Source organism: Neoarius graeffei, chromosome 23, assembly GCF_027579695.1.
Source record: "Neoarius graeffei isolate fNeoGra1 chromosome 23, fNeoGra1.pri, whole genome shotgun sequence".
Taxonomy (NCBI): Eukaryota; Metazoa; Chordata; class Actinopteri; order Siluriformes; family Ariidae; genus Neoarius; species Neoarius graeffei.
In genome coordinates this window covers 1,287,204-1,298,100 of record NC_083591.1, presented here as the reverse complement: position 1 = coordinate 1,298,100, position 10,897 = coordinate 1,287,204, and the positions used below count along the sequence as shown (strand labels likewise).

The window sequence follows — 10,897 nt, the reverse complement described above, 5'->3', positions numbered from 1 at the left end:
CCAACTGTGAAAGTATCAGGTGAAATTTCGCTGTCTTTTAAAAGATCGAAATTGCGCCTAACCTGCCAGAAATGGACTACAACCGAAATGTCTAGTCAGAGTCGCTCATATTACGTCAGCAGTAGCTTGATAAGTTTTGTTCTCCATACTAGCCCTTCCGAGTGCTGACAGCTCTCCCTGTGAATAGCAGCAGTTGACTACATGCCCTGATCTGTAATGGTTATCCCCACGAGGGAGGCATTTCTTATTGGTACAGAAATACTCTGCCAACCACGCGATACAAATGGGCATGTTGATGTAGGCTACTCGCCGCCACTACCTGCTACAGATTTGGAAAGGCGCTAGACTTGCGGTGACGCCACATACGCGACGTCGGGGCCGTAGTTTTTGATCAGCTTATTAAAAAACATTAAAAACAATTCAAATCGGTGGAAAAAATAAAGTATGATCACCAGGATCGATAGAGCTGCCCGACATATGGAAGCCATTGTCTTAACTTTGAAGTGTAACCCGAAATGTAATGTTTTGAAAAGATATTCCCATTCACAGAGGTTGGAACGCATCCAGTAGGGGGCGATGAGATTACTTTCCCTCCCCATAGCCTGATTCATTGTTTCTGGCATTCTCTTTTGGGATAAGATGTCTGTGTATAGAAGACACAGAATAGGTGATAATTTGTTGGAAAAAGCTTTGTAAAATTCAATTGAAATCCCATCAGGGCCTGCTGCTTTACCGCTTTGTAAAGAGCTGATGGCTTGTAAGATTTCTTGGCATGTTATGGGGGGGATCAATTAAAGCTTGTGCTTCTGAGCTTATCTGTGGGATATCAAGTTTTCCCAAGAACTCTTGAATCTCTCTGGCATTAGCAGCAGCCTCTGATGTATAAATATCTGCATAATAGTTTCTGAATTGGTCATTAATAGTTTGTGGATGGGTAGAAGTTTTATCTGGTGCAATACGGATTTCAGGTATAGCTGCCTTAGCTGTTTTCTGACGTAGCTGGTGAGCAAGGAGTCTGCCTGCTTTATCACCATGTTCATAATGTATTTGCTTAGATTTAAAAAGCAAATCAATATTGCTACACCTCTGGCTCTGGCCGCATAGGTTGAACAGAATATTTGGTCAATCCAGCCTCTCTCTAGCCTAGCGGTTAGGGTTTTGCTGGGATTCAAACCTGGTTTGCTGGTGTGGTAATCCAGCAAACCCCCACTAGGCCACCAGGGGGATGACTCAAGTGCAGAGGCGGGAGGCGGAAGTAGAAAAGTATCAAAAAGTTTATTTACAATATGTACAATCCAAGGGAAAAAAAACAAAGAATAATCCAAAGCTCAGAAGATAAACAGAAATAAAATATCCCAAGGTTCAAAGTCCAAAATCCAAATGAGAAAAGAAGAGGCAAAAACTCAAATGCACAGAAGATCCAAAGGCCAAAACAAAATCCACAAAGTCCAAAAGAAAGAAGAAAAACCAAAAATACAAAGACACAGGCAAGGTACATGGGCCAGCCAGAACTAACAGCATAGCATAGGAAAAAGACTCCGTGACAAGGGAACAAACAGAGGGGTATTTATACACAAAACAATTAAGGAACAAGGCGGGGCAGGAAACAAGCAATCAAGACAAACACAAAAACACAGTGGCGGCCTCTAGAGGCCAAAACAAACATGACAAGATGGAAATAACAGCGGCCTCTAGAGGCCAAAACAGTCCCAGTCCTAACACTAGCACGTTCAGTAACCAGCAGATGCGTCTCCTGTAGGAAAACTATGTCTGGACCTAAAGATTTTAAATGTGTAAAGACACGGGTGCGTTTAATTGGGTGGTTCATCCCTTTTATATTCCAGCTGATAAGACATGTGGTGCAGGGCGCAGAGCTACTTTGAGAAGTCATATATCTTAAATAAAAACTTTGGTGATTCAGTAGTACCAAAAGGCCCCAATGGTGAGCAAACCAAGAACATAAATATAAGAAAACAAAGTGTACCGAGTAGGACAAAAACACAAAAACGTAAATAAGTACTCTATATCCCTATGCTGATCTCCCCCTGAACTGGAGATCACATAAACAACCATACAGAGGTAGTAGCACAGGTAGCCTGGCTGCTAAACTTGTCTGCAGGGAGATAGTAATGCTACTTAACAGAGGTAAATGACATTGGTGTATATATAACGTTGACAATTTTAACAAGGGTGACAAACTGCTATGTATTAAATTAACCATTAATCAGATAGCCTTCACCCATACTATAGCAAGACTAATTGGTTAGTCTAGGAACAAATGAAATAGGCTATAAAAAGAAAAATGAGGAAGATGAAAAGGGAAAAAAAAGTCACCTTTAAAGTCCTCTAGAATTGTTATGTGGCTATAACAGTCCTTAGTCCTCTTCTTGCTGGGCAATGCACTAGGTACGAGCAGCTTCAGGATCAGTGAAAATCGACTCGGCCCCATTGTATGTAATGCGAAGCCGGGCTGGGAAGAGAATCCTAAACCGAAATCCTGGGCGATCCTTCAGCATTCGTCTGACCTCGTTGAATGCCGCACATGCTTTGGCTACTCGCGCAGTGAAATCCAGATAGACAGAGATCGTCTTGTTGCCAACCTGAATCTTCTGTTTGGTTCTTGCTAAGCGCAGGATATTGTTACAGTCCTTATAGTAGTGAAGGCGTGCTATGACAGCCCTGGGTGGTTGCCCTTGTTGAGGAACTGGCTGTAGTGATCGGTGCGATCTGTCTACCAGGGGTGCTGCATCCAAGTTGAATGCATCTTTGAGCAAATCTGAAATCGCTGATGTGGAACAACTGCCAGGGGATTCAGGTATCCCAACAATTCTAACATTATTTCTTTGTGATCTTCCTTCTAAGTCTTCACATTTATTTTGAAGAGATTCAGCCAGCTCTGTCAAGCGCTTCACATCGCGTTGTAATGTAGTTACATCGTCACTACATGTGGACAGGCTTTGCTCTGCGCTAGTTAGAGTGCTGCGTAACTCGGCTATGTCAGAGTTCGTCGTGTTTTTGAATTCTTCCAAACCTGATTTCAGAGCCAGAACTTCTGATTTAAAAAATCCCAGTTCGCTCTCAAGTACAGATCGGACCTCCTTTTTCATAGCATCGACTAGATCTTTGCGTAATTCATGTTTAAATCCGTCGAAATCGAAAGGCATAGCTAAAGAGCTGTCTTCCTCCACGTTTTTGGTCTGGCCCGTCATAGAAGGCTTCGACGTAGATATGGTTGTTTGTCGTGTTTTGTTAGGTCTGGTCGACATCTCATTCGTCTTAGCAGTTGTAAAAGGCAAAATGCCCTTGTTTAAGTTACTGTTTAAAGAGATTACCTCTGGAAATAATAATTTAACTGAGTAGTTTTCCCGCAGAGCTACAAACACACGTCTTATTCCATGCTTGCTCAGCAGCGCCCCCAACGTTACTGACAATATATTTTAATTGTAGTTTTCTCTGAAGGCATCTGATATAATAAACGCATTGCAATTTAATATTACCCGCCTACAACTCCCATGAGCACCTGCATAAACATTCTGACAACATGTTAGAATTGTTTAGAACGTTCGTTAATGTCTCAGATAAAATCAGTGATGCGGTCACCTGCGGTTAATGAATGAAGCGACAAAGTTGCTGATGACTGACAAGTGCACTGTGGCGGCACATAGCTGGAGTTTCAAACCCTGCTGCTCAGGGAAAAAGGGGCAGAGACGATCAGGGCCGGAGCAGCATTTTAAAATCCCTGAGGTCCGTGATGCGCAAAGCATGCACTGGAAAATGTTCAACATATTTAAATGAGAGGGTGAATTACACGCCACACAAGCGATCTATTCCTGAAATTACTTTTAATGGTGTTTGAACTGAATATCATCAGTTTTGAAAAAAATCCTGTATGTGGCAAGAGTAAGAATAATTGAAGCTTGTTTAATGGTTTGATCTGGCCCAAGCAATGAGGACAAAAGATCCCCTAACCATGTAGCCTATGGAACTGAGATACATTAACAATCTGGCATCCGTTACACACACACACAAAAACATTCTGGGAAAAAAATCAGTATACACCACCATGTTTTAGGCAAAGTTATCCAAGGCAAACATAAGTTGAAACTAATTTGCGTTTGTGCTCTTGGTCTTAGAGCCGCATGCACCAAACAGACACAGAAGACAGAATCAATGTTTAACATAATTAACAATGCACTTTTTACGGAGACATTTTAATGTTATTCTTTATTTTTTTTTATCCAGTTGAATATTTGGCATACAAATGTATTTTCAGCTCTTAAAAACAACCGAGGTCCAGACCGCGGGGGCCTCATAGCTGGCTACGGCCATGGAGATGAACAAGACGCTAATAGGAAGATAAGACAGTTCAATGACAAATGGAAGTTCGGGCAAGATTGGCGAGTTCATAGCAAAACCGAAAATACTCTGTACTGCGAAGACTGTAGAAAGTCTGGCAAAGACCGGCACCAGTCATTTTAAACTTGAAACTATAAAGGACCACGAAAAGTCAAATGCACACATCGGTACTATAACATCAAAACAGGCGGAGACGGCTGGTTCACTACAGGACAGCATTGCTTTCAGTCCCTGGCTGTCATGAAGTCGGCTGAGCTGGAGAGGATGGAGCTGCTGTTTAGAAACGTTCACGCGATTGGAAAGAAGTTGATCCGCCCCAGCTATCAACTTATGGCCTGCTGGAAGCCTCCGGTCACGAAGACCATTTTTCATGGACCATTCAGACTCATCTGAAGATGAATGTAATGAGGACATTTAATGTCTCTCTCTACACATGTTCTCTCTCACACACACACACACACACACACACACACACACACACACACTATTAATAGATAATACATAATATACATAATAATACTTGATAATGCACATAATACTTGCATATCAAAACATCAAATGTTTTTCAATGATAAATGCTTTGAATTGGACTTTTAATATTAGAATCAGTTCAGTTGTACTGAATGTTATTTTTCATATTATACGATATTTCATATTGTAAGGAGCTTGAATTTGAGTTCAATAAACAGAATACTCTGTTTATATTTTTGTCTGAACTGGTTGCATGTTTTCATATAGGGAGCGACCTTAACAGCACTGAGTATTGAGTGCTACTGTAGAGATGCATTATACGCTGCCATTCATAATTACATCTAGATCTTCTGAACTTTACCGTATCATGGTGAAGAAAAAACTGCTATTTTCTGGCAACAAAATTGTGGCTAGTGAAAAGGCTGAATGGCTAGTGACTCGGGAAAACCGCTAGCCACAGTGGCCAGTGAGCAAAAAAGTTAATGTAAAGCCCTGGTGTGTGCATGTGTGTGTGTGCACACGTGTGTGTATGAATAAAAATCCATCCATCCATTATCTGTAGCCGCTTTATCCTGTTCTACAGGGTCGCAGGCGAGCTGGATCCTATCCCAGCTGACTATGGGTGAAAGGCGGGGTTCACCCTGGACAAGTCGCCAGGTCATCACAGGGCTGACACATAGACACAGACAACCATTCACACTCACATTCACACCTACGGTCAATTTAGAGTCACCAGTTAACCTAACCTGCATGTCTTTGGACTGTGGGGGAAACCGGAGCACCCGGAGGAAACCCACGCGGACACGGGGAGAACATGCAAACTCCGCACAGAAAGGCCCTCGCCGGCCACGGGGCTCGAACCCGGACCTTCTTGCTGTGAGGAGACAGCGCTAACCACTACACCACCGTGAATAAAAATAATTTAATAAATTAAATAAAAGTGAGACGTGTGTAGTCTAATGCTCCTGCTGTTGGCAGCTTCAAATCTAGACTAAAGCCCAAGCTAGAGGCCAGAGTCATTCGCGCTGAAGAAAATAGATTCCAGCGTTGGATTTTGGAGGCAGTGGAGATACGTAAGCGGGCGCAGAGGACGATGAACCGGGACGAGGGAGCGTATGCACTGTCGCACACCTGGAGCGCCGTCCTGGAGGAGCGACCTGACAGCAGGAGGCGTGGACTACCTGTCAAATTGGGCGGGACGTTCACGCCTCCTGCACGCAACATCAGCTGATAAGGCACGTCACCACTCGACATCTGGTGACTGTTTCTGAAGAAGGCGGGAGATTCTCGCCGAAACTGTTAACGAGGTAACAAGCTTAAAAAATATCCTTGTCTAAGAAACGAACTTAAAATATTTGTAATAGTTAGACATAATGAACATCCACTACGTAAAGCCCAAGCTGTTTTCAGATGCTTTCTGCTAACTGATAAATATAGTCATCTTTACATGTTTTAAACTTTACTTAACTTTTATTCCATTTTATTCTGCTGTTTTTACTGAACTTTCTCTCTTCTTCCCCGTTTATGTAATTTTATTCTCTATTGTTTACTGTTTTGCCTTTACCTCTGTAAAGCACATTGAACTGCCACTGGGTACGAAACGCGCTATAGAAATAAACTTGCCTTGCCTAATGTAACTAATGAGTATAAGCACTTTTTTATTGTAAATGCACTCGAGTAAGAGTGAAACTGTATTTATGAACGCAGTGTTATTCTGCCTTTACTGTGAGAATAAAGCTCCAGTGTTCTGGGAAGGTTTTCCACCAGATTTCCGACAGAAACCTTCAGCTCTGTGGTGTCATGGGATTTACACGGAGTGTGAAGAAGGAAGTTAACTGCACTCTGGTTTTTCAAACAAATTAATCAGGAAACATTTAAACACTGTGTCTCTGTGTGTGTGTGTGTGTAAGGAGAATGTTCCAGTTATATTCTGTGTTTTTCCATCACAGAGACGTCATCAGAGCTGAAAGAAGTTTCTCAGTAAATCTTCACTCCATGTTACAGTTCCTACATCACTGCAGCTCGAGTGTAACACAAGTTTGTGGTTATTTAATTCTCTTTACAAGTCTTTCCATTGTTCTCACACACACACACACACACACACACACACACACACACACACACACACACACACACACACACACACACACACAGCATGTGGAGGGCAAAACAAAGAAGCCTTCAGGCTGGAAAGCGAGCCTGGCTGCTGCCACGTTGAGATGTTGAAAGAAGGAGCTGTTAAATGAGTAAACAGGGCATTGAGGGGCAGGAACACCGAGCCACATCTCTCACACACACACACATACACACACACACAGAACTAAAGCTACAGCTCACAAACTCCAGCCTGGTAAAGCACGACATAAAGACCGATGTTAAATGGCGAGAGCAGGTTCTTCACACAATAATCCAACAAGCTGAGACATCAAGGTCACGGTGGAAGTGTGTTTTTGGAGTTTAAAGACACATTTTGTGTGGATTTATGGAACTTTTTTCTGAGCGGGAAAAATGGAAATGCCCCAAATCCGCAAAGCCGAGATTTTCCCGCCAAAAACAATGCCACGCTGTGATGGAGGCACAGCATTCGAATGCGCTCGTCTTTGCTCTCGCGCTGTTGTGTTTGATCATCTTGTTCATACTCAGTTGGCTCACTTTGCCGATCCCGACACCGGACACGCCCACTCAGCATTCCGAAGTGAGGAGCGTGACTCTTCTCATCTGGTGGCTTCCATTCGGAAACAGACTTCCTCTTCCTGACTGTAGAAGCAGCTACGGCGTGCGAGGTTGCACCGTGACGTCAGACAGACACAGCTACTCTCACGCTGATGCTGTCATCATACACCACCGGGAGCTGATGATGAGCTGGGAGGAGCTGCCGGAGAAGCCACGCCCCCCGGGGCAGAAGTGGATCTGGATGAACTTTGAGTCGCCGTCGCACTCTGGGTTTCTGCACCAGTTTGACGGGATGTTTAATCTCACCATGTCATACCGTGTGGGTTCTGATATTTTTCTACCGTACGGTTACCTTCAGCGGCGCCATTTCCGAGGTAACAGACAGATCCATGTGGAGCATAATCGGAGTTTGGTCGCGTGGGTGATCAGTAACTGGAGCGAGGAGCAGGAGAGGGTGCAGTTCTACCACCGACTGCGCCGTTACCTACATGTGGATGTTTACGGACGTGATTTTCTTCCGCTACTAAACGACAGTGTGGTGGAAACAGTCTCACGTTACAAATTCTACCTCGCATTTGAAAATTCATGTCACACGGACTACATCACGGAGAAACTCTGGCGCAATGCTCTCGTCTCTGGCGCTGTTCCAGTAGTGCTTGGGCCACCACGAGAGAACTACGAGCGCTTCCTTCCTGCTGACGCCTTCATCCATGTTGAGGATTTTAAAGGGCCGCGTGCACTTGCTGCCTACCTTAAACACCTGGACCGAAACCCCGCCCTCTATCATCGTTACCAGGCCTGGAGGCGGGACTACAATGTGCACGTGACCTCATTCTGGGCGGAGCACTTCTGTACCGCGTGTCAGGCTGTGCGAGCCAGCCTCCATGTGAACAAAATCATCAGACACCTTGCGTTCTGGTTTCAGTCCGGAGGGGGTGGAGTCTGAGTTCAACGTCAAAGCCTCTGGGTTTATTTGATAAGTTATAAAAAACATTTTTGTTAATTTATATTTCTTAATCGTTCTTCTCCATGTCCTGCAGAGTCCAGCTGAGATGAGTCCGGTGTCCGTCGCTTCCTGTTCAGTTTTGTGCTGCAGCGACTGTGGGCTAAACTGGTAGCTAGAAGCTTCCATAACTTGTTAGCGACATCAGCTTCTAACTCGAGTGTAAATCTAAAGAAGTGAACGTCCTGTTTCTCAGCTGGGTCAAAAAGGGGACATTTTATATCCTTTTTTTTGCCAAACTGTTTAATGAATTCCTGATTGACTGGGTGAAATGCTGTTAGATTTCTGAGGAAGATGTTCCATTAGATAACCCATTGAGTAAATAAATACAGACTCCTGGACTATAGTGTACACCTGAGCCAGATGTTCTCAATCAGGTCCTTGAGAATCCCCAAACAGAACAACTCTTGCTTCTAAAACCACATCCCTCTGTTTCTCAGGTGGTTCCTACTCTGACGGTTCCTTTCCCTTTCCATTGATGGATGGGGTAGAGGGGTGCCAATACATTGTGCAGTGCATCAAATGGACCATCGTCAGTGATGATACACCAACAGTGACCTGTGTGTTAGGAGGACCTGATAAGTGTGTAAGTTTAAACCCGGAGTTTACGCCTTGTTTTGTTTAATTTCTTCCAAATCAGTGTCTCATCCGACTTCAGCGTGCGACTCTGATCAGACTGGGTTGTGTTTCCATCTCGTTTCTTTGTACAACAACCTCTCATTTATCAATGATCTTTATCTCAGTTTGCAAACACAAAAGAAACACTTTTCATTTCCTGAAAGCATCAGTTCAGTTCAAGCTGTGATGATAATCATTTTGGAAAAGATCACACAGGTTCACGCAGGAGGCCGTAACCTGCTGCAGTGTGCGAATGGGATTCGAATCAGCTTGTGCTGTTTTTCACAATGTGCCAGTTTGTTATTTAATCCAGGTTCAGGGGGATCATCTGGCTGAATATGTGATACACACAATGGGTCTCATGTTTCAGCCTTTTAGTAAAGTTGTGTTTTACTGAATTAAAAATTCCTGGCAGCCAAAGGTTCATGATTTTCTTCCTTCAAATACGTCGACTTGAGAACTTCCATCAAGCAAAACTGCGATCGATCCTGAACATCAAACGGGAGGATTATGTCACAAAAACAGCTCAACAACGTCTTCTGGGACAAGGACCATCTCCTCAGCTTCAGTGCTGATCCCATGACCAACGATTCATCTCAAATATCGGAGGGTAGAGTCATGAAACATCACCAGCTCGAGGAAACACCAGTGATGAAACATCATGACGTTCAACATGTACATTAAGGGCCAATTATCTACATGTTACGAAATGCCTTCATGGTAGATTTATATTTAGCCACGCCCACAGAACTGTAAACAAATCTAAAGCTCAGAGAGATGAAAATGACAAAATGGTGACTGAACAGTTCACTAAGCGAATCTTCCAGTGACGCAACACAGCACATCGGCTACCACAGACACACAAACTCCTCCTGTTGTAGGGTGCCATTACTTTTCCACTCATCAAACAATTAGTTGTATTTGTCGTCATTTACGAATTTTGTTTGGAAAACATTTCTTTCAGGCCAAACTGGGTTTCATAAAATGTTCATTAAATTGGTAACTGAAACACAATCAGTGATTTAAACTTGATGAGGAAAAAATCGTGTTTATAAAAATCACACAAACTCACCGACAGTTAAACAATTACAGCCGATCAGTCGAGGAAGACGTTACAGAGTCTCATTATACACAAATTTACACAAACGGAGAGATGAAATGTCGGATACACACAGCACATTTCTTATGTAAACGCTCTTGCAAAAGAGTGATGAATAAATCGATTCGTATCCAGAGCGATAACGGCGGTCCAGAGCCCTCGTGTGGAGTCGATCAGCAGAGACGAGTGCAGTGTGTTAGTTAGTTACTTAGTTAGTTAGTTTGCTCGAGCTACAATGCTAATGTAGCTAACTATACTAGTAATAAAAGTTTGATTCCATGCTCTGTGTAGCAGGCCATTTTACATCTTTGTAGAAATAAATTCTTAAAGTGCTGATGACACGTTTTTGACATCTTTGGCGATGTTTTATAACATAAAAAGTAATTCCCAATGATCCATATATTAATTCACGAAGGCGCCTATTTTACAAGTTATGATAAAAAACGCGGCTATTTGGGCAAATTTGACGGGGCTGCAGCACCCAGGAGACGAAAGAGGAGGAGGAGCTATATGACGTCAGCGAAAGAATCTTCCTCCTAACTTACCAGTTTGTTGTTGATGCAACAGGTGTTCAGTTTATCATTATTAGTATTACTATTATACATTATTATAATATATATTAGTTATTATGCCTTCACGTTGTGTTGCCGGCTTTTGCTCCAAAACCCACAAGGATG

The 10,897-nt window shown here is 43.1% G+C and overlaps 1 protein-coding gene across 1 annotated transcript; it reads left to right on the top strand.

The window, feature by feature from the left end:
- Positions 1 to 6,093: 6,093 nt before the first annotated feature.
- On the top strand, positions 6,094 to 10,491 carry LOC132871109 (alpha-(1,3)-fucosyltransferase 4-like). Its single transcript, XM_060905215.1, has 2 exons — positions 6,094 to 6,134; positions 6,777 to 10,491. The coding sequence occupies exon 2, from the start codon at positions 7,310 to 7,312 to the stop codon at positions 8,444 to 8,446; it is 1,137 nt and encodes a 378-aa protein (XP_060761198.1). The 5' UTR covers positions 6,094 to 6,134; positions 6,777 to 7,309; the 3' UTR covers positions 8,447 to 10,491.
- Positions 10,492 to 10,897: the final 406 nt, after the last annotated feature.

Coding starts and splice junctions, on each gene's coding strand:
- LOC132871109 (XM_060905215.1), top strand. CDS start 7,310: ATGGAACTTTTTTCTGAGCGGGAAAAATGGAAATGCCCCAAATCCGCA.